At 42.7% G+C, this 24,004-nt stretch overlaps 1 protein-coding gene and 1 long non-coding RNA gene across 2 annotated transcripts; one reads left to right on the top strand and one right to left on the bottom strand.

Annotated features, from left to right (window-relative positions):
* Positions 1-510: 510 nt before the first annotated feature.
* LOC108796590 lies at positions 511-22,653 on the bottom strand. The gene is made up of 3 exons (XR_001941813.1): positions 22,390-22,653; positions 12,696-12,703; positions 511-522 (listed from the first exon to the last, which is right to left on the bottom strand). It is a non-coding gene; the product is annotated as an uncharacterized LOC108796590 (long non-coding RNA).
* On the top strand, positions 18,779-21,979 carry KLF2 (Kruppel like factor 2). Its single transcript, XM_018568087.1, has 3 exons — positions 18,779-19,201; positions 20,326-21,223; positions 21,477-21,979. Exons 1-3 carry the CDS (start codon positions 19,130-19,132, stop codon positions 21,650-21,652), a joined length of 1,146 nt encoding a protein of 381 aa, XP_018423589.1. The 5' UTR covers positions 18,779-19,129; the 3' UTR covers positions 21,653-21,979.
* Positions 22,654-24,004: the final 1,351 nt, after the last annotated feature.

Here is a 24,004-nt window from a genome sequence, read left to right on the forward strand (position 1 = left end):
CTCCAGTTACAGCTTTGTCTGAGTCACAATTGTCCATGGCCAACCTTTTTTAGGAGGTCTAAGAGGTATGAGTAAAGGATGGCATCACTAACACACTTTATTACATTCGAATTTGATCATTTCCTAGAATGAGTATTCAATGAGTCTCAGCAACAAAGGTTGTTACCTATAGTTCCCATAGCAAAGAATTAGTGACTGTACACTTATTCATGTTTAATCATTGTTTAAGTGTCTCTTATGTCAACTTATGAGACACAAGTTTTAGAACCGATACCCCTTCAGGCTGCTCTCAGCAACTTGTCTTATTGTTATCAGCATGTAAAATGCATCTGTTGAAAGGCCAGATGTTCAATAAAATTACACAATATGATTTTAAGTATAATGTCTTGCTCCATACATAGTGTATCCTTATTACATCCTGAACAAAATGACGAAATAAATATGATAATTGAGTTACACATGATGATCTTTGGGTGTTAAAAAGCTAATAATTAAAGCCCAACTCCAGCCAAAAGGTTTTTTCTTCTGGGAAGGGTTCGAACCTTTGTCCCCCACAGTGGCGACTCTAGGAACAATATATAAGGGGGGCACATCAGATACCACAGTCAAAACTGGGGGGCGCTAATAATTTTCACCACTAAATCATACCACTGAAAAAAGCTAAATAAGTATATATAAATAAGTTTATGAGAGTGCGGTATGCAATGATACCTTTTTATTGTACTAACCTAATACTTAAAAGACAAGCTTTCAAGAGTTTTCCTTTCTTCCTCAGGTATTGCTTTAGATTTGAGAAAGAGAGGAAAACTCTCAAAAGCTTTTCTTTATAGTTTAAAGCAATTTCAGCAAACACCAGGGCTGTGTAAATAATCCCATATGTTATACAGCAATGCAGAATACCACCAGCTATAGAGGACTACAAATCCCAGCAATACATTATACAGCAATGCAGAATACAATCAGCTATAGAGGACTACAAATCCCAGCAAAACATAGAGCAATACAGAATAATAGTATATACATTTGCTACATACTCTGTGCTGCCACTCAACTCTGGGGTTCTGGCCTGATGTATTGGGTACAGGGTGTCAGGAGGGTCTTAGTAAGGGGAGATGTGCGGGTGGCAGAAGCACTATAAGCAGGCATCGCGTGGCTCCCCAGAGGGCTGCCGCAAGGTCCCCAGCGGGCGTCGGACCTAAGACACCTGAGTCAATTTGAAAAATGTAAGTGCCGGTATGGGTTTTTAGTTTTGGGACAGAGGTCAGTTGTAACGCAGAGTGCAGAGGTCAGCAGTGTAACGCAGAGTGCATTGGTCAGTTGGTGTTACACAGGGTGCAGAGGTCAATAATGTAACGCAGAGGTCAGTGGTGTAACCCAGAGTGCAGAGGTCAGTGGTGTAATGCAGAGTGCAGAGGTCAGTGGTGTAACCCGGAGTGCAGAGGTCAGTAATGTAACGCAGAGTGCAGAGATCAGTAATGTAACGCAGAATACGGAAGTCAGTAATGTAAGGCAGAGTAAGGAGGTCAGTAATATAAAGCAGAGTACAGAAGTCAGTAATGTAATGCAGAGTACAGAGGTAAGTAATGTAATGCAGAGTACAGAGGTCAGTAATGTAACGCAGAGTACAGAGGTCAGTAATGTAATGCAGAGTATAGAGGTCAGCAATGAAATGCAGAGTACAGAGGTCAGCAATGAAATGCAGAGTACAGAGGTAAATAATGTAATGCAGAGTGCAGAGGTCAGTAATGTAAAGCAGGCTGCAGAGTTCAGTAATGCACACGGGGCAAGGAATAACCTAGAGGGGCAATTTCCCCCCCTTGCCCCCTGTAGTGACGAGGAGATTTCTCTCACATCCTGTTCTGATACTTATCAAAAAGATGGAAAATCAGTGGAAATCTCCTTAGAGGACAGCAATAAAAACCTGACAGAAGCTCGAAACCAGGGTAGCCAAATTTTGGCCCTCCAGCTGTGACACTGCAAGACTCTGACAGCCACATGGATGAACCCCAGAGGCAGATGCATGATGGCATTTGTAGTTCCACCACAGCTGGAGGGTTGAAGTTTACCTACCCCTGCTCGCATTTCCAACTCTACTAGAAAATGTGATTTGTTGCGGTCTTGGTCCCTGTTGGGGAGATTTCCCCTCATGTCCTTTTCTGTCTGACGCCCATCAAAAAGGAAGTGAAATTTCCCAAACCCTTATCCACAACAAAGACAACGTTTGGATGGTGTTGGGTTTTCGATGCAAATGTGTTTTGGTAGCTTTCTTTGAGCCCTCCTCTAGCGCAAAATGTACTTCTATTGCTGGGACTTCAAAAACCTTCTAGCCTTGACATATATTCTGTATTGCAGATATAAAGTACAAATTGTGATGCTGTAATGAGATCTCAGACCAAGGAATTGGAAGAGAGCGCCTTGAGTATCTTAAGAATTTATATAAAACTATGGGCAAAATCAAAACTATGGCAGAAATCAAAAATGACATATATGAGAACATATATGATGCAATCTGTCACTAGCATTAAAGCTGCCCATACACCTTGCGATCAGGGCCGGATTTACTCTCCCTGCCGCCCCAAGGCCATGTTCCGTGATACGCCTAACTTTACTGCTATCACACAGGAGAAAACAATTCCCTGTGTGATAGCCTTTGGAGGTGACAGGTTCTCTTTATTGACCCTGTCACCTCCAATACAGGAGTTCTAGCACAGCACTGTGCTGGAACTCCTGTGACAGGTGAGAGAGGAAGAGCACAGCTCTCCCCTCTCACTGTCTACACGGAGCGGCAGGGTTAGTTTTAACCCTGCCGCTCCCTGCAGTGAGAAGAGACTCGGAGGCGGAGCCCGGAAGCAGAGGAGAGAGGTAAGTGCAGAGGGGAGGGGGGGAGGCTGCAGACTGTTTACATGTGATCTCGGTGACATCGCCGAGTTCACATGTAAGCGAACAATCGGCCGGAACTTCCCCACAAGGACACCGCTGCCGCCCCTCTGCGCCCTGTAGGCTGGGCCTCGGTGGCCTTGTGGGAAATCCGTGCCTGCTTGCGATCATCGGACGAAACTTTTCGTCCGATGATCGAACCGTCGTACGATTTTCGGACGGCGGCCCCATCCTACCCCGATTATCGCAAGGTTGGATCAGCAAAATTAGAAGAAAGCACCTGGACGAATTGCAGTAATCGACAGGCACGTATTTTTGTTTGCGCATGAGCAGTGTAAATCGTATGAATTTTGAGGTACGGATACGCCACCAACCTTGCGAAAATCGTACGATCAACCAAAGTTTTCTAACCTGTTGGTTAGTCAAAAGTCGATCGATTGTACAGTATTTGCGGTTGTACACTGCCCATCGACCTTACAAATATCGGGCGAAAACGCGATTGCATACGGGCGATATTCGTAAGGTGTATGGGGAACTTAACACAGCAGTTTTTTGATAGTTGCCTTTACAGAGTCTGCTCTGCAACCTAAGTTTTAATATCTGTTGATTGTGCCAGTAAGTCTGTTAATTTTCAACTTTCTTTGAGCACTCATATACACCAGCCGCAGGCTAAAACTTTGTAGCGGAGGTGAGGGGCAGTGTTTACCTTTTTAAAAAAAAAAACTTTATTGAAATGTCACAGGTGACTGCCACTGACAATCCCATATTGCTAAGAATCGGGCAGGAAGATGTGTAAGGTCCATACACATTTACCCAATCAGCTGTTAGCAACCTGCAACACTCTGACCAGTGTCCTGCCCAGGTCCTGTCAACCAGTCACATCACTGGTTGCCAGGAGCTGGGCAGTGGACGCCAGCCAGAGCCCACCACCCCCATGCCCCCTATTAGTGTGCAACACCAGCAACCCCCTCAGGCAGTGAAAAAAGGCTAGGGACACCCCGGTTAGCATATGATATTATATGTCAGTTTGTTTGACCAACGAGACACCTGGTTTGATTGACTGGTTACATATTTGGCAGCTGATCACTTGGTTTTGTGTTTTTGTCATGCTGTCCAGCAAAGTGGAAGACAGATGATTGGGAAAAACCATTTAACACTGACAGGGGTTCTTTCAATAGTTAGATTTAATTTGTATATGTAAAACATTTATCCCGGAAAGGAAAGAAAACTGTTTTTGTAACTGCTTAAAAAATGTTATCTGATGTTTGAATTTAATTTGTTTGTCACTCATGTAAAGTCCATCTAAATATACTAGTCCATAACACCCCCTCTTGGCAGGTTGAGACATTGTTGCCCAAGGGTGGCTCCATAAGTACAGTGAAGGAGTGAATGTAGCTACCCTATACTGGCCAGATCACCGGTAAAGCCTAAAAGTTTAGATACACTTTAATGATTTATTGAGCCTTAGAACCTGTGAGCATATTTTCTCTTTCACATAATAATACTTTGTATGTTATAGTTGGTGTTACTTTTTCCTATAGAGAGGCTGTTGAAGGTTTACTTGTCCACTATAAACCACTTGGTGTATATTCCCACCTTTCACATAGCTGTAAGAGCTGGCAGGAAGCCAGGCCTTACTCATGGAACCGGAAGTAAGTGAAGTAATGTAACGTGTGAAGACATAAAAGTCTGTGAACATTATAGAACCTGTTCAGGAAAAAAGAACAGTGTGACAAAAATAAACTAGACATGTATTGTCCAGCTCCTCAACCCAGGAATGAGAAGCAATGACCTTAAAGTGTTTTAAAATAGCAAAATCCCTATAGGGACCGACTAGTAACTTTTGTCTCCCTGTATGCCTTTGTAATTGACTTTTATAGACTAGTACCTGTTCACTGTAAGCTGCATACAATACTATTTGTACACTATTGTACACTCTTAATACAGTTGTAAAGTCCCAGCATATACTCTCCTGGTATAACATCAGCATTGTAATAGGAATACATACTAGAGTTGTTTTTTATAATGCAATCAAATCTTATTTGAAAAAAATCCTTTTTATGTAGTGAGTGCTGCCTTCTGTCTGCCCATCACTTTCATTAACTTCTTTCTTGGATTCCCAGTGTGCTTTGCATCTCTTTCCCTGCTGCTTGATGTGATGCAATTTCTCAAGACTACATATCCCAAAATGCATTGCTTCCAGCAAGCAACAATGATGTTACATTGTGAGAAGTTCAGAAGGTAGGTTCTATGAGAGTGGTGGCATATAAAAGTGTATATTCAGAGTGCTGAGTGAAATTGTGTCAGTACATCCTATGGACATCTATTATTATTATTATTATTATACAGGATTTATATAGCGCCAACAGTTTGCGCAGCACTTTACAATATAGGGCAGACATTACAATCACAATACAATTCAAGACAAGATGGTAAGGAGGGCCCTGCCCCTGAGGGCTTACAATCTAAATGATCTATAATGCGTAAGTTTACAAACTTCTAGATTAGTATGGTTATTAGGGGTGGAATAGAAATGATGGAAACTCAATATAGAAATACATATTTATTTTTCTTTTTTTATACCTTTTAATAATGCACTTTGCACTGCATTGCTGCATTTGTTGCTTATTAGTTAAAATGTATGTGTTTTACAGGATAGCCTGACCTGCTTACCATTATCTGTATACTCCAGTTTCCCATAGTAGCGAACGAAGCCCTAATATCAAGCAATGGATTTGTTTTTGGCTTGCTTTCATTTTTTTGCATTTGTGTGCGCTATTTATTGAAATATTACTTTTTTGCTGAATTCTTTGTTGCATTGGGAGCTCTCTACACTGCCTTGTGTTTGGACTCTGAGGAAATTTTGTTTAAATGGCTGTGTATAGAGTGAGTTTTGCATTAAAGGAGAACTATGGGGTCAGTGTTTTTCCCCATAGTTCTCCTTGGGGTAACGGGAGGACACAAACTAGCGTTCCTCCCGTCACCCTAAGCTCAGTATACCGCGAGCTACAGCTCGCGGTATACTGAGACGCCGCACCTGGAGCGGATCCCGACTTAGATGACGGGATCCGCCCAGCTGCGTGAGTGACAGCTGGCTCTGCCTATCTAGAGGCAGAGCCAGCTGTACCCGCCCCCTCCCCCGTCCGTTCCGCCAGTCAGCGCTGGCAGATCGGAGCGGGGAGAGGGGAATCCAGCCCCTCCCCCTGTCACGGCAGAGAGCCGTGACAGGATCGAGAGGTGAGGGAACCCGGTATGTTTTCCCTCACCTCCCGATCTACTGAGCCGACCTGTGACAGTCTCATTGTCACAGGTCGGCTTAGAACTATGACGTGAGTGGAAATCACTCATGTCATAGTTCTCCTTTAAGTTGAATTTATTTGACGTATTATTTATTACAGTAAAGCAAATATGCAGTGTTTCCTACTTACAGGGAGACTTGCTACATGTCAAAGTGCAACTTTCTTGACAACACATTCCTTTAAGGACACAAATGATATGGTAAGTATATAGCTTGGGGTTAGTTAATAAGTAAGGTATAGTATAGGGCAGGGGTGGACAAACTCCAGCCCTCCAGCTGTTGTAGAAATATGAGGCATTGCTAAACTGACACTTATAGGCATGACTCCCAGAGGCATGTTGGCATTTGTAGTTAAAGCGGACCTTTACTCATATCTTTAAATTAACAACAAACACACCTTTAGAAATGTTTAGTAATGACAATCTACAAACACATACTTCTAGATAATTGCCGGCTTTGTATTATTTGCTTACCTTATTTCTCTTTTCTTCCCCAGTCTTCTGAAAGTGGCCATGTTTACTAAGAGATGATTACTAGCTCTCCTATTACTTCCTGGATTTCTGGCACATGTGACTAGGCATGTGACCATACACATCAGCTCAGGGGAGGAAAATGCTAACCTTCCCAAGATACAATGCTTTGGCACTTTCATCATCTGTGCCATAACTGGACCAGGAAGTAGATGAACTCTATTTGTAAGTAAATGAAAAACAAGTTTGTTTAACCAATGAATGCAAGACGATGTTAAATCAGCATGCAAAGCTGCATGCTGCTGTAATTTTTAGTAAAAGGGTTAAAAGGTCCACTTTAAAGCACAGCTGGAGGGCTGGAGGTGCCCACACCTGGTATAGGATAATGTCAATGGGGTGGAATCAAACAACATATCACAATATGTTTTAATGCTATTTAAGAGTTACGATTTAAAATGTTAATGTAATGTCAAAAGTCATTGTCGATCTTTTTAAATCTGCAGCTTTCATTAAAATAATACCTGGTGATCCTGGCAGGAAAATCCTTGTTCAGGCATTTCCTGTTATAGAGTGACAACACTCCTAGGTGCCCAACTGTGCTCCAGTGTTGTCAACTTGTCCCACAGGCTTCTGATGTAGACTATGCGTGGCCATTTCAATACACATTATGCCGGGGTAATCCTCAGTTACCATCAGAATCCTGCCTTGAGAATCCTCCCTTGGTATAAGCAGACATCGCTGGGGTGCATTTATGTAGACAGTTTAAGATGAAGATGAAAAATGTATTGTATTTAAAAACAAGACAATTTATTATGATACACATTGCTTGAGCAAACCAAATATTATCCATTTAAGGCTAATTTGAACCAGTTTGGGGAAAAGGGCGAGGCTGTGTTGCCTGGATACCCAATCATGTGCCAACATCCACTCATTACAGGACACAGTAGTGACGTAGAGGTATGCTGGAGGAACCAAGGAGCGTAGCAGGGGTCACAACAAATCGGCACTGCCAGAAGTGTCCGTTTCAGTAGACACCACTTCAGTGGAGGGTTTCTTTATAATGGAGCAGTTTTCAGTGCTACAGGCAGCCAGAAAGGTAAGTATTTGCTTTATCTATTTACTGGTACATCTTTGTTCATCGGGTTTGTGTAAGTAACAGAGTTGCATGAGGGCCCGTTCACACCAGAAGCATTGGGACTGCACTGGCCACATTTTCTAGCGCAGCCCCAAGTCACAGACAAACAATTTGTGTTGTTTCAATGGAAACAATTCACACCACCACAACACTCTGTAAAAAAGTATGTCATGTTGTACTTTTTTCAGTGCAACGTGGTGTGATGCGGTACAACCGCATCATGCTGTACCAATTTAACTTCATGGAATGTCACTCATGACATTTCAATAAAGTTTGAACAAAAAAAAAAGGTAATCAGTGTTATGCGCTGAAATTTGCACGTCAGCACTGTGTCTGTCATCGCCTGTCTTTGCAGACCAGTGGCTGGGTGTTCAACGTGGCTTGCTGGTGTGAATGGGCCCTTAAGCATTAAAGCAGAACTCTGATCAAAAATATTCTTATCCCTTGCAGTGGGGCTACCCCCACACTGCAAGGGTTAAGTGCTTATTTTTGTCTAGGTGCTAAAAAAAAGTTATACTCACCCGAAACGCAAAGCCAGCTGACTGCTACACTGGTCCCTAAAGCCTCTCTCCTCCACAGTAATAGTATGTCCCTTGATTTCCGTATGTCCTATACACTGTATAGAACATGATGACTCACAGGATCCTTAGACCGCTGCAGTGGAGGAGGAGAGAGGCTCCAGGGACTGGTCTAAGAACAAGCTGGCTCTGAAAATCAGGTGAGTATAACTTTTTTTTAGCACCTTGACAAAAATAGGCACTTAGCCCTTGGAGTGCGGGGGTAGCCCCACTGCAAGGGTTAAGAACATTTTTGCCCAGAGTTTAATTTATTACGTGTGGATCGAAAAGGCTCTACACTGCAAACACACTGTAAATTCTACTTAAAAGAGAACTATGGGGTGAGTGTTTTTCCCCATAGTTCTCCTCAGGGTCACGGGAGGACATAAACGAACCTCCTCCCGTGACCCAAAGCTCAGTATACCGCGAGCTGCAGCTCGCGGTATACTGAGACCTCTGCAGCCAGGACGGATCCCTAGATTACTGTCGAGATCCACCCAGCTGCGTGAGTGACAGCTGGCTCTGCCTATCTAGAGGCAGAGCCAGCTGTACCCGCCCCCTTTCCCGTCCGCTCCTCCAGTCAGCGCTGGAGGATTGGAGCGGGGAGGGGGGAATCCCTGTAGGGAACCGTGACTGACAGTCACGGCTCTCTGCAGGGACAGGATCTAGAAGTGAACGAGCGACAGTATGTGTTCGCTCACTTCCCAATTTATTGAGCCGACGTGTGGCAGTGTCATTGTCACACGTCGGTTTGAACTATGAGGCTGAGTGATATTCACTCACCTTATAGTTTTCCTTGAATTCAACTCTACTACAATAGACAACATTATAGTGCAGTAATCTATCAATTATTAATTCACGTATTTATTGTTTCTTCACCAACTATTTTTTTAACTCAGTATGATTATTTTATGTAATTTCTTTTTGTACACGTACCCAAAAAACATGTGTGTGTGTGTAGTCAATTCCATTAAAACTGAACAGGCCCAAGCCACCCAATAGAACTGCAACGCAACAAGTGTTGGCGATCCCGGTGTTCTGTGAGTGGGAGCTGCTCTGAGAAATACAATTCCACCGCCGGGAGCAAATGCAGAAGCTCAAGATCTAAGACCTATAGGCATTAAGGGGTTACAGCATTCATCATTTAATGCTATGGTGAACATAAAACAATTTCAGAAGCAATCATTTAGAAACTCGTTGCACGAAAATGCGAACGTGAGAATAGTAAAGAAAGTACGTTTTTTTGTAGGTATAATCGTTTGCCAATGAAAAATCAGTTACATTTACCCAGTATAGTGATGAGAGGTGGTTAACCAAATAATTATCTGTACAGGCAGCTTACTTTCAGTATTAATGGTTTAACTGAACGCAGCAGAAACTTTATTGCGATGTATCTTTCTGTAGTGAAAATATTTGCATAGCTGTTTAAAAACCAGGGCTGCTTGTCAGTTTGAAAGGGATGTACTGCTCTTAAAGTACTTTTTTTTCCTTTTTACTTTGATTTAATGAGATAAATGTTTTGTGGGAGGAATCTGTTACCTCATTAGTGTTTCAGTTTCAACTTCGGTGACAACTGTCATTATCAAAAATTGCCTTGAAATGGCCATACATAGCAGAGGTGTAACACAGTCTCGTTATCCTGTTTCCTTTTGTGAATTGGGGGCTTCTGTATGTTATCACAATGCATGTAGAGGCCACCAACTCAGTACCATGGACACCTGTGTTAATTTTGCCAATGATGCTTTATCTGTGAAAACATTTTGTAATACTGTTCAGCTATTCTGCAGCTTTGCAACTTCATATGTCACTTCAGCTTTTTCATTGGAGAATAAATGAGTAGTACAAGTTGATGGAGTACCCTCCTGTAAGTTGCCTCACTTCTGCTCCCAATGATTGAGACATATTATGATGCAATATAGCCTTTTTATTATTAGAGCAATATTTTTTATTAACCCTTGCACTGGGGCTACCCCCACCCCCTGCAAGTGTTACATGTTCGTTTTGGTCTAGGGAGAAACATTTAAAAGTTACATGCACCCGGTCCTTGGAGCCAGCCAACTGTGACAGTGCTCCCTCCAGCGGAGGCCGGAGGGGGAGAGAGGCTTCCAGTCTAAGAGCCAGCCCAGCGTTCTTCTTGAATGGCTCACAATGTTGACATGACTTCTTTCACCTTGAGTTCTAAAGTAAATAGAATTCAAATAGAAAGTTCTGGGATGTAAAGACTAGGGGTTCATTTACAAATGCTGCTGAAGTAAAAAAAGAAAACTGCACATTAAAGGAGAACTATGAGGTGAGTGTTTTTCACTCATTCTCATAGTTCTAGCCGACCTGTGACAATGAAACTGTCACAGGTCGGCTCGGTAGATCGGGAAGTGAGCGAACACATACCGGCGTTCGCTCACTTCTCGATCCTGTCACGGCAGAGAGCAGTGACAGGGAAGGGACTGGATTCCCCCCTCCCCAATCCGATCCCCCAGTGCTGACTGGCGGAACGGATGAGGGAGGGGGCGGGTACAGCTGGCTCTGTCTCTAGATAGGCAGAGCCAGCTGTCACTCACGCAGCTGGGCAGATCCAGACATAATTGTCGGGATCCGTTTCAGCTGCGGTGTCTCAGTATACTGCGAGCTGTAGCTTGCGGTGTACTGAGCTTAGGGTGACGGGAGGACGCTAGTTTGTGTCCTCCCGTTACCCTTAGGAGAACTATGGGGAAAAGCCCTAACCCTAATAGTTCTCCTTTAATAAAGCAAAGCGATGTGCTCTACAAATGTACTCTGCACAATGCCCAGAGGAGCAGAGGAGAGCCCATCGTGTGCCCTGGTAAAGTCACATGACCGTCTCACCTTCAGTTCAGCAGAGAAAACTCTATAGAGCTTCAGCAGATACACATCAAGGCTCAATTTATTTAAATAGGCAGGTTGCAGTGTGTGTATCCAAGAAATATATATGCCATATAATAATACATAATGTATAACAGAGAGCAAGTGGTAATACCCAGTCTCAGATATAAATGACCCCCTTAGGTTTATCATTAGTTGGGAAATCCAAAATGATGGCTGCTAATACAATGTATTAGAAGTGAGGAAATCAGAGCACCACAAAAATTCTGTATGACCTCATTCACTGATTTTAAAGCCCAATTCCACCTACAAATAAAAATCAATAAACCATTTCCCTCCCGCTCCCTGAACATGGTGCTGACTATGCTTTTTTAAATACATCTTACTTACCTGAGAACTGTGTTCCAAGAGGTGCTCATTTGACCACCGTCCGCCTCCTGATTCTTAATCCAGGAGCAACATGCCCCCCCGCCTGAAGTGACGCACACATTTTACACAACACCAGCAGTTACAATTCCTTTGGCAGATTAAGCAGTAAGCATATACATTTTCAACATAAATCCCTTGGACTTGCATGCATTTGTCCTGCTGATTCTGCGAGGCACAGATTCCATTTAAACAGAAACTTGCTTCCCCAACCAGGTTACCAGCAAACATCCCTGTCTTTAGACTTCCATTGAACTGTTGTTATTATTATTATTGTGGCAGAAAGTTTTTAATATCACATTTATATAGGGGGAAAAATGCTAGTTGTGTGATTACTTGATTCATAAAATATGAGGAAGAAGGCCCAAGTTGCTAGAAGTGATGCTTTGAACTGCTTGTTATGATGTTATACATTATGGAGCAATATCCAGGACATAGGTGCATAAAAAAAATTCATTTTGTATGGAGAACCCTGATAATCATGTTACAGTTTCTAGGCATATCAACTAGATTTAACTTGCAAGATTTTGAGAGATCCTTTATATTTCTCTGATTGACAACATGACTGCAGTAAAGACCCTAAACAGGACATAAAGGACATATTTATCTTTCTATGCAGCAGACAATGCACAATACTCTGGTGGTAGCTTTCGAGCCATAGCTAGGGCTCATACACATAGGCAGGAAAACACATGCTCTAATTCAGAAGTGCATTGAGCAGAAAAGCCCAAAAATACACGCACATTTGGCTGTAAAGATGTAAACAAGTGCATGTTCAGGTCTCCAAACCAAGTAGTGTGATCCTACCTTTTTAGGCATGGTCTATGGCTTTATTATTCTTAATGGCTTAGAAGCATGGGAAATGGGTACGAGGTATCGCACCTATAGGTGTTAAATCTTAAACTGGCCATAAGCCATATGCAGCTGTGAGTGTTGCACAGGCAACTAGAATGGAAGCCCATCATTGGGAAATTGTTGATGAGCTGGTGCCAACCATGCAAAGGACACCAAGAAGATTGTCCACCAAGCAGTAGACTATGTCTGTGCAGGTTGGGGGATCCACATTAAGTTTTGTATTTAAAGCGCAGGTCTACTTTTTTTTCTCAAAAATCCTGTATGGATTCCCCTGGTTCTTTTATAAGAAGTCACACCCATGCACTGGGACACAAGCATGGGAAAAATGTAATGTAAATCCTGCCCGACATCCATAAATCGATATAGATCTGCACACATTACAGCTTTGTGACCAATAATAACAGAGAAGGAGCTCCTAGTGACCACTATGGAGAACCTCAGGAATTTGAAGATAAGTCACCAGCAACCAACAGCACAATATGCACAGAAAGTTAGTTTTATTGCAAAATTATGCCACATAGGTCAACAAGCCAATGTTTTGGGGCCGCGTAGAGTCCCTACCTCAAGGCTGGACAGTGACGCAGTTGGTCACAGTTGATCACTACGTAGCCTGCGCGGCCCCAAAACATTGGCTTATTGACCTATGTGGAGTAATTTTTCAATAAAACTAACTTTATGTGCATATTGAGCTGTTGAGTGATGGTGACTTATCTTCGAATTTTTGGAAAAGAGCCCTTCAATGTAAAGCAGGTCCGCGCTGCATATGAGGTCTGATTTTGGGTATAATAAATTAGGAGGGGTGGGGAAATCCATACAGGGTTTGTTATACAAAGGTATACCTGTACTTTAAAGGACAACTCCAGTTACAAATTTGATTAACCCTTCGCAGTAGTGCTACCCTGCACTGCAAGGGTGAACTGCTCGTTTTTTTTAGGTTAAAAAACAATACTAACCTAAACCTCAGAGCTGGCCGGCTGTGACAGCGCTTCCTCTTGCCTGCCTCCTCCTCTGCTGCAATAATGGTAGGCCCTCAGCGTTATCACATCCCATACACTGTATGAGACGTGATGACTCGAGAATCCGTGGACCGCTGCAACAGAGGCTCCAGGGATCAGTCTAAGAGCTGCCCAGTTGCGAGGTTCGGGTGAGTATAACTTTTTTTTTACCAGAGGCAAAAACAAGCAGCTAAACTTGCAGTCCAGGGTAGCCCCACTGCAAGGGTTAATAACATTTTAAACCAGAGTTCTGCTTTAAGGGCTTTATTTACGAAAGTAAACATATAATGCTTTTATCAGCAGTTTTGCTAGACAGTCAAGCGAGCCGCCTATAGATTTTTTGCTTTAAGCAATGTCGTTTTGCAAGCCTGTATGCATTTTGTCTACTTCCTACACATTCCTTACACTATGTTCTTTTTAATATGTCCTGCAGACTTGCCCATCCTCATTTCTTCTTGTTCTCAGCTTTAGAACAGTCTTACTTAAGTTTGCAAAACAAACCTTGCGTTTCTATGCAATAAAAAAAAAAAAAAAAAGCCCTCTGCCTGATCTCACAAAACTTGTTTCTCTTTGCAAATCCTCAGAAGGGGATAGTTTCTCTATAGACTGTGTTTTTATTGAAGTATAAAGACGCCTAGGTGAACGCACTCTTCTCTGTCATTATTAATCTTAGTTGTGTCACAATGCCAATAAATTGTCAGAACATAGTTTTAAATGAGCACCCAGGTAAAACATATGTTGTAAGACTTTGCTGCATTTAGTTCACATGTATCTTGCACGCTACGAATCTGCAAGCGTTTATGTAGGATGATATGAAATATATCCGTCTCCCTGAGGCTAGGGTTACACACGTGCTTTTCATACCTACACACTTTTTTTTTTTTAACTGAATATGTGCAAATTCTTGACTGAGCTAGTGATTGCTACTTCTTCTCAGAGTGGAAGTCAGGGGGAATGCTCTGATACTGTCAGACGTACTTATTTTGGAAAAACTATCCTTGCATAACTGGACTGCAAGCAGCAAATTGCAAGCATGGTGACCCTATGTGACCATGTGATCCTAACCTATATATTAAAGAAGAACTATGGGGTCAGGGCTTTTCCCCATAGTTCTCCTAAGGGTAACGGGAGGACACAAACTAGCGTCTAGCTGAAACGGATCCCCACAATTATGTCTGGATCCGCCCAGCTGGGTGAGTGACAGCTGGCTCTGCCTATCTAGAGACAGAGCCAGCTGTACCCGCCCCCTCCCTCGTCCGTTCCGCCAGTCAGCACAGAGCTGTAGTTCGCGATATACTGAGACCCCGCAGCCAGGACAGATCCCGACATTACTGTCGAGATCTACCCAGCTGCGTGATTGACAGCTGGCTGAGCCTATCTAGAGGCTGTGCCCTCCCCGTTCGTTCCGCCAGTCAGTGCTGGAGGATCGGAGCGGGGGGGGGGAATCCAGGGAGCAGTGAGCGACAGTCACGGCTCTCTGCAGGGATAGATCGAGATGTGAGCAAGTGACGCTATGTGTTCACTCACTTCCCGATCTATTGAGCCGACCTGTGACAGTTTCATTGTCCCACGTCGGCTAGAACTATGAGGCTGAGTGATTTTCACTCGCCACATAGTTCTCCTTTAATGTTTTCTAATTATCACCATTGAACTCATGCAGGGCAAAGCAACAGGTTTGTTTTAAATAAACTCTGGGGCTAATTAGAACAATGGGGGAAGTGTGGGGGATGCAGAAGACTTTTCCGATAGCCTAGATCTGCAACATAGCGAAGATTGGTAGCGGGGAACAGGTTTAACTCATTTTTTTAAGGGCATGCCCTTTTTACAACTTTTTAAAATAAAGACAGGGTCAATGTAATGCCTAACTCCCTAGAAGTACATATTCACCTTACTTTCTCTCCCCGCAGCTCCAGGAGCACGGAAAAAACTGTACTTTTAAGTATGAAGGAGCATGTGACTCATTCTTTGTGAGAACGCTGGTGCTTAGTGATTGGTTAGCACTGTCACATGGTGCCGGGGTGAGCCTTCAGCTGTGTGTAAGGTCCAACATGAGCAACTTACATAGGCTGCCTTTTTTTGCTGGTGAATTGAGCAGTGGGGAATTGAAGGAAAGGTGAATGTGTGCAGCTGGGAAGAAGCGTTAAAGGAGAACTATGGGGTCAGTGTTTTTCCCCATAGTTCTCCTTGGGGTAACGGGAGGACACAAACTAGCGTCCTCCCGTTACCCTAAGCTCAGTATACAGCGAGCTACAGCTCGCGGTATACTGAGACGCAGCACCTGGAGCGGATCCCGACTTAGATGACGGGATCCGCCCAGCTGCGTGAGTGACAGCTGGCTCTGCCTATCTAGAGGCAGAGCCAGCTGTACCCGCCTCCTCCCCCGTCCGTTCCGCCAGTCAGCGCTGGCAGATGGGAGCGGGGGAGGGGAATCCAGCCCCTCCCCCTGTCACGGCAGAGAGCCGTGACAGGATCGAGAGGTGAGGGAACCCGGTATGTGTTCTCTCACCTCCCGATCTACTGAGCCGACCTGTGACAGTCTCATTGTCACAGGTCGGCTTAGAACTATGAGGTGAGTGGAAATCACTCATGTCATAGTTCTCCTTTAAAGTCAACCTGTTGTTTTGTTTTGTATGTGTAAAGCACGGGATCAATTTTAGGGGCAATGTAGAGTATCATAATGTGGCACGCACTAATAATGAGCCTTTTCCTGTCAACATGTGCCGATACATAACCCACACTGCATGGTGGTGCAATTCATTTTGAATGACCCCCAATGCATTTAGGCAGCAGAGCATAATGCACTGGCGTTGAAACGTTTGTGGGGGGCAAAAAATAGTGCATGTCTTTTGTGCATTGAGGTGCACTGCCAACCTGTTCAAAGTAAATGGGCTGCCTTAAAGTCAACCTTTACCCCTTTCACTAAAAATCACATCAGCATACAGCTCTGCATGCTGATATGACATCATCTTACATTCGTTAGTGAAACAACCATATTTTTCTTTTACGTACAACTACTGTCTTTTCTTGTTCCTGAGGGGCATTAGTGATCTAATTGTGCCCAGGCGTCGCATCCTGGGAAGGTTACATCAGCAGAGCATTGCTGGGAAATCCCATCTCAGGGAAATACATTTTCCTTCCCTGAGTTGATGTACATGGTCACATGTCCTAGTCACATGGTCCAGAATTCCAGGAAGTAAAGGGAGATATATTAATCTGCCCTTAGTAAAAATGGCCACTGTGAGAAGAATGGGGAGGAAAATTAAAAATAAGGTATGTAAAGAATAAAAGCCGGCAATTATCTAGAAGTATGTGGTTGTAGTTTGTCATTACTAAATTTCTAAAGGTGTGTTTGTTGTAATTTCAAACATAAGGGTAAAGGTCCTCTTTAACACAATGACACAATGTGCCTTAAAGCATGATAGCCCATTAGGTCAATGTACGTGTGTTCACACAATGCTGAGTGTAAGTGGAGGAATTTAAAAATGTTTATAGATAAAGGTTTCCTGTGCATTTTTGTCATTAAAGTTTATTGAGAGAAAAATGGAGCTGCCATTGCTTCAGTACTTTGAGTCTTAGGTATCATAGTGCTCTAACAATTGCTTCCCATTGCAACTAGTGATGAACCAGTTCACCTGATATCACCCAAGCCTGCTCAAAACTGTGACTGCCAATCTCCCCTGCTCCCAGACCAGTGGCGGAGGTGGCATTCCCCACCCCTTTGTGACTTAGCTGCGGGATGGGGAATGCACCTCCGCAACTGATTGGGCCGGGAAGGGGGAGTGGTGGTCACAGTTCTGAACGGGCTTGGGTGACCTCAGGTGAACTGGATTTACACCAAGCCCAGGCTCTTCACTGATAGCCACCATAAAATGAACATATATGGATATATACAATATATCTATCGATAGATAGATAGATAGATAGATAGATAGATAGATAGATAGATAGATAGATAGATAGATAGATATACTACAGTTGTGAAAAATTCCCTTAAAGTGTAAGTAAACCCTAATAATGAGTTTGCTCCCTCTTGGTCTGTTAATTATACCAATGAAAGTGTTTGGCTACATTTGTTCCATACGTGCAAAAGAATACCTGTTGATCCTGCCATTGAGCTGATAACTTCCTGTGCTCTCTACCTCTCCTACACTCTGAAACTGTGTCAGTGCATTGAGCAAGTACATACTAGGGCAGGGGTGGGCAACTCTGGCCCGCCAGCTGTGCTTTAGCTACAAATGCCTCTTCCTCTGGGAGACATACATGTGGCTGGCAGAGTCTTGCAATGCCTCATGGGACTTGTAGTTCCACAACAGCTGGAGGGCCAGAGTTGCCTGCCCCTGTCCTAATACAAATCAGTAAACAAAACGTCATATTGTAGTCCATCACGGGAGCGAGCTTGGAGTGGTGTCTACTTTACAACACACACAGGGACCATGGGGAACAAAAGTAGCCACCCTCCAGAAGGAAGGACAGTGTCAGCATGAATTCAGAGATGATTTGAGGATCTACAGCTGACTGATACACAAATAATATACATTTGTGTTACTAGTTAAGGGACTTGAATGTATTTTAAAAATGTAACCCCTGAGTTTAGTGTCACTTTATTGAAAGGTGCAGATTTAAAGCTTAACTCCAGCCACAACAAATACTGTCAAAATACAAATGCCATGTTTATTATTAGTTGAATCTTTGTGTATTTTTTCCACAGATCTGTGCAGCAACATGACTTTGCCTCTGTGCAAGAGCTACCTGTAATAAAGACCAGTCATGGCTATTCTCTTTTCTTGCACAGGGTGACCAGTCTTGGCCAGTATAGGCAGCCTATAGTGGGAGGACATGTTGGGCCCTCACACAGTTCTCCTCTCTGCACAGGTTATGTACAGCACAGTAACAATGTCACTGCTTCTTTTATATGGTAGTAATTGAATTTGTAAAGACATAATACAAAATTGCACACAAAGCGGCTAATTAGTTTTTGAGCCCAGCATTCAGCTTTAAAAATGTTCCTATCAACTTTTCATGTTGGTGTTTGGGTTGACATGTACTTTAAGAACAAAAGTGGAATGCGGTCAAAATCCTTCTCCTGACTCTAGTACAGTTAAAAAAAAACAAAAAAAAAAAAAACAATGTGCAGCTGCTGTCACAGATCAGCTTCTCCTTTCGAATTCACAGTGAAGTAAAAAAAAAAGTTGGAAAAGGCGGGCTCGTGAGCCTGGGGCTCCCTCTACGTCACACGTACGTCAGGAGGCAATGTGTTGGGCTGTGTTTCCTTCGGTTGCCAGGAGACCGTGCTCAGAGGGGCGTGGCTAAGTCGTTAAAGGGCTCCCCGAGTTGTTCCTCCAGCTGCAGTCGGCTCTGAACTGAAGGGTTTATATAGTGCTGCTAAATTTAGGCTCCGCTGAGCGGTCAGCCTCCTTATCCTGAACGTGTTTCCTCCTCTCTTCGCAATTGGTTTGGTGCTTGCCCCCCGTGCCTTTATTTATAATGTAGACCCCCTCTCAGCGGCATGAAAACTTTTTTCCTTATTGCACATAACTCGATGCACACGCAGACCTCTCTCCAGGCGAGTTTATGGAGAGCGACCTTAGCTTAGTTTAATCGCAGCTGCTTCTTATTTCTTTTCTTCGACTCGTTGTCGCTATTGCTGGCAATCCGACCCGGTTTAAGAAAGCACAGACATGGCTCTAGCCGAAACCATCCTGCCTTCTTTTTCGACGTTTTCCAACCAAAGAGAGAAATGCCTCCAAGATGTAAGTATGATCTGCATGGCAGCATTGGGGGGAAATTTGACAGGGTGACACTTTGACAGCAATCAACAGCAGGCATTGCAATGCAAGTGCCTTAAAACATGCAATATATATCTATCTGTATATCTATCTATATATATATATAGATACATACATAGATATATAGATAGATATATAGATAGATGGATTTTATTTTTGTTTATGTATACACATTTTAAAATATAATATATAATTTCTTTATCTATACACTTTTTAAATAAATTTGTGTGTGTGTGTGTGTGTGTGTGTGTGTGTGTGTATATATATATATATAGCATCTATACATTGGGCTCAATTCACAAGGCAAACATGCCAGGATCCTTATTTTTTTTTAAATGCATTTTTTAAAACTTTTTTTTTAGTTTTTCCAAGAGATTTACAAATCAGTCAGGTGGTTTAAAATAAGGCTCCTCATGCATGTGTTAAATCATCATGAATGTAGCTTATTGTTGCACAGTGCACGTGTTGAAAAATAGACCTATGTTTTATGCTATCCCAAAATAAAAAAAATCATTCCAGCAGTTGGCGTACAATTAGCATGATGATCAGATGAAGGCATCTTTTCTGAATGGAGCGGCTTCTCGCTTGTTGTATCAGCTGATCTCTTGGTGCAGTAAACTTTTACAAGTTCAAGCACAAGGTTAACCCTTGAATGCCTTTTCTGAAATCCATTAAGAGAAGTTGGGACTAGACAAAACCATTAATTTTGCAGCATTAGGTGACCATGTCAGCTTACCATCTGCTTTTTGCTGCAGAGGAGTTTGCTGTGGTCCTCGGTAGTGTCATGTGCTCCTGGTGTTCAGATAGGAGCGCAGGTGTGTTCATGGGTAACAGGTGAACATAAAGTATAAGTTTACTGGTAGGAGATCTGGAAAACATGCATTTATGAGGAGGGAAGGAACCCTTGTGTAGATATGGGTATTTGATACAAACATCTGGTAAACCATAAGTGAAGCTACAGGTGCGTGGGTGAACTACCTGATTATAGTGCTGGGTGTGTGTGTGAATACTGTGGTTGATGGTTCCTCTTGCATAGTTATGTTCTTTCTTTCTGACTGTGTATTCTTTTTTTTTTTACTATTTCTTAGAAATGGAAGGCTTCCTATGATTCCAAGACTATGCAAAGCAGTTGCAACGTGTCCCATGGAATGCACAGTACAGACACATTCTGCTCCAAGAAAGAAGATGAAGATTTAAATAATGTCCTGGAATTTGTGCTGTCTATGGGAGCCGACAGAAACGTTCAGACATGTGAAGACTATTCACTGTCATCTCCTGAACACTGCACTTATTACCAAACAAACCCTTCTCCAGGGGGCTACAGCGCAGATCACAGTCCACCACCTTACACTTCAACAAGCCTTATGACTGAGTTGATGAGATCTGACATGGACAGCTTCTGCCATCAAAACAGTTTGATTCAGGGGAGGTTTTTTGTATCTTCAGCTTTTGACTTTCCAGACTCCATCAAAACAGAACCATGTATGGACTCTTATGGACCTGTCATCGGCTTGGTCCCCCAGTCTTGTTCAAAAATTAAGCAGGAAGGTAGCACTGCTTGCATGATGGCATATGATCAACCAAGACTAGCCAATTCTCCACAAATGGGTGGCATTGACACTCCACCTATGAGCCCAGATGAACTAATGCTAAATGAGTGCCAGACTCAGCTTATGTGTCACGCCACCCTGCCATACTCGCATGGATATCAGAATACAGCAGCTTTCCATCATCCATCTCCAATCCAGTATCAAAGTGCATCACAGTACAGTCTGTTTGAGGACAGTTTATCTATGCAGCCTACTGCCACCAGGGGTGTCCTGACTCCTCCATGCTCCCCTCTAGAAATCCTAGATGCCAAACCAAAGAGAGGGCGCCGATCCTGGCCCAGAAAGAGGACGGCGACGCATACATGCTCGTATGCTGGCTGTGGAAAGACTTATACCAAAAGCTCTCATCTCAAAGCGCATCTACGAACACATACTGGTAAGTATTCGTTTGCTTTGAAGGTGCTCATTCTGGGTTTGATGATGACAGGAATGCATGCTTAACAAAATACTTTGCAGATGTCACGTTTGAAGGCACAGTTTAGAAGTTTCTAGTAATGTTTTTTAAGTTTCCTTAATCGTTAAACTTTCATTGTTGAATTGAATGTCAGTCAGGAAAGCATTGTTTTGGTTGCATTTCATTGATGATATTGACTATAAGTTAATTAACCTTTTCTGTGTTCCCTCTCTAGGTGAGAAACCTTATCACTGCAATTGGGAAGGTTGTGGATGGAAATTTGCAAGGTCCGATGAGCTGACGCGCCACTTCCGCAAACACACCGGGCACCGACCCTTTCAGTGTCACCTGTGTGACCGTGCCTTCTCCCGATCAGACCACTTGGCACTGCACATGAAGAGGCATATGTAAAGTCTTGGCGGCTGTGAAGCAGTTTAGGGTGACACAACCACATAAACTTTCCGTGTAACTTTGTCGAGGTCTCACTGTAGCTGGTACTGCATTATGGGGGCGACACGCTTTCCGTAACTCTAGTGGACCTTGCAAGGAATGACTTGATTTAAAGAAACACAGGCTGGACCTAATAACTTGAACTTGTGCATTAACTGGAATGCCTCTTGCATGGGGTTGCTTAAATATGTTGGTAGCTATATATCAGTCCTTAATGATTGTTAACACTTTGCTTGCTTAAGAGCAGCAAAAAGTATTTTAAAGGGCATTGAGAGTTCTACGTGGGATTCAAAACCCCTAGCTATGTTTCATTGTGTGATACAGACCATCTCAATGTATTTTCAGATTTTCTAGACTTGAGCACACTTCCCAGGTCCTATTACTAAAGTGTGCACCTCTATCACACCAGACAGAATGGTTTGTTGATGATGCTACTTAGTCACTTTAGGGTATAAGATCTGGGTACTGTCTTCCAGGAGAATTAAAACTATATCAAGATATTGTGTACTGTATAATGCAAGGGAACGTGCCTTTTTGTTCTTTTACATTCCATTGTCCAGAATGTTGATTGCAACTGCCTTATACGAGACAACGTTTATATGAAACTGCCATATTCTTGACTTTTCTCCTTTTGACAGGATAAACATTTGAATATCCCAAAAACGTTTTTTGTTAAATATATAAACTGCATTAAGAACTTTTTTTGTCGTCTTTTCAGTTGGAATATATTTTTATATAAACAGTGTGTTTGGTCACATTACACTATAAAACTGCAGGGCTAGAGGTCTTGCTAAAATAACCTTTTTTATATTATATATTTATGTGTAATTATACAGTTTTGTAAATAGGTTGTACAATGACCATGTACAGTGTAAATATGTGGACAAATGGCATATTGCTGTGTTTTTTGTTTTTGTTTTTCTAACGCAGGGAACAGAATTAAAATGATCTGCATTTTTTAATAAAACAAATTAATGGACATACGTGTTTTTGTTTTATTTTTGATTGATTATATTCACTGTACATTCACATTTGTGTTACACTGTAAAAAAGAAGTGCAGTAACCCATAGCAACTAACCGCCAACCTTTTTCACTGTACGTTCTATACTTGTTAAAGGTGACATCCGCTTACTGCATTTTGTTTTGGTTTCTCACAAAAGCCTGACACCTGTTTGGAGGTTTAAATTGAATGTTAGCAGGCAAAACACCTGTACGATTAGACTCTGATGGAAGTAGATATTCCAGCGCCTAGGTTAGTGAAGCCAATTCAATCTATAGAGCAATGTAGCCTAGAACTGGCGCCATTGTAAAGGTATGCCTCCATGACAGCCTGATCGAACAAGTGTTTTGCTTTGGCAGATGGCCTTTAAACTACATATACTGTAAAATAGTAAACTATCTAAATAGGGATCTGTCCAATTTTTCCCTGGTGTATTGGCAGTTTTTACTGTGGCATGTGAGATGATGTGCAGTAAAAATGTCAGATGGGCTCTTTTTGCCTCACACGGTATTTCAGCAGTGGCCCTTTAATGTGGTTTCATGATTCCGCCATACAGAGTATGGTGCAAAAATATGTTCCTTGCTTGTGCATCATGCATGTTTTTCACTAGAAGGAAGAAAGCTGTACAGGCTTCATAGCGAAGTCAGGTTTAGAAATATAAATGCATCAATTTGGGGAGGAAAAAAAAACAACCTGGGACCAACCTAAATTTGAATATGTGATTGTTACAATAAGTGTCTTACAGAATGGCGAATTGCCAGGACTTCAAGACTTCACATTTTGCTCTGTTACGTAACAGTAATGATCCTGGCAAACATCTGGCAGGGTGCTTCCAGACAGGTGCTTTCAGCGATGTCTCTGTCCTAATTAGCTATGCAGCAATTACATTGTAACAAATGGTACTGGCATGCAGTCAGAGGAGTCTGCCAGCAGACTGCCTGCTGAGAAAAATCCCCCGTGAGAACTGCTGCACTATGGTAAGCTCTGAGCCACAAGCAGAAAAGGTGCCCTTTCATTTGACATACCAAAGCCAAGAATCTCAAGGTCACAGCATGCTTTTGAAAGTTTAAAACTATGTGTATGAACTTTCAGATGCAGTGCTGACATCACCCTTATTAGACAAGAAGCATATACTGATGTGTAGTAAATGGGTGTATTAACCACACAAATCCCTCTAGGCCTATTGCCTTATATCAGGGATAGGCAACATTGCCACTCCAGCTGTGGTGAAACTACAAGTCCAATCGAGTATTGCAAGACTTGCAGAGGCATGATGGGATTTTTAGTTTCACCACAGCTGGAGTGCCAAGGT

Source organism: Nanorana parkeri, unplaced genomic scaffold, assembly GCF_000935625.1.
Source record: "Nanorana parkeri isolate BGI_ZX_2015 unplaced genomic scaffold, ASM93562v1 scaffold1135, whole genome shotgun sequence".
Lineage (NCBI taxonomy): Eukaryota > Metazoa > Chordata > Amphibia > Anura > Dicroglossidae > Nanorana > Nanorana parkeri.

What these genes read in the sequence shown, in the direction of transcription:
- KLF2 (XM_018568087.1), top strand. Translation starts at nt 19,130, where the DNA reads ATGGCTCTAGCCGAAACCATCCTGCCTTCTTTTTCGACGTTTTCCAAC. An exon ending in GAGAGAAATGCCTCCAAGAT is followed by an intron (nt 19,202 to 20,325) that starts GTAAGTATGATC and finishes ACTATTTCTTAG; the next exon opens with AAATGGAAGGCTTCCTATGA. An exon ending in GCATCTACGAACACATACTG is followed by an intron (nt 21,224 to 21,476) that starts GTAAGTATTCGT and finishes TTCCCTCTCTAG; the next exon opens with GTGAGAAACCTTATCACTGC.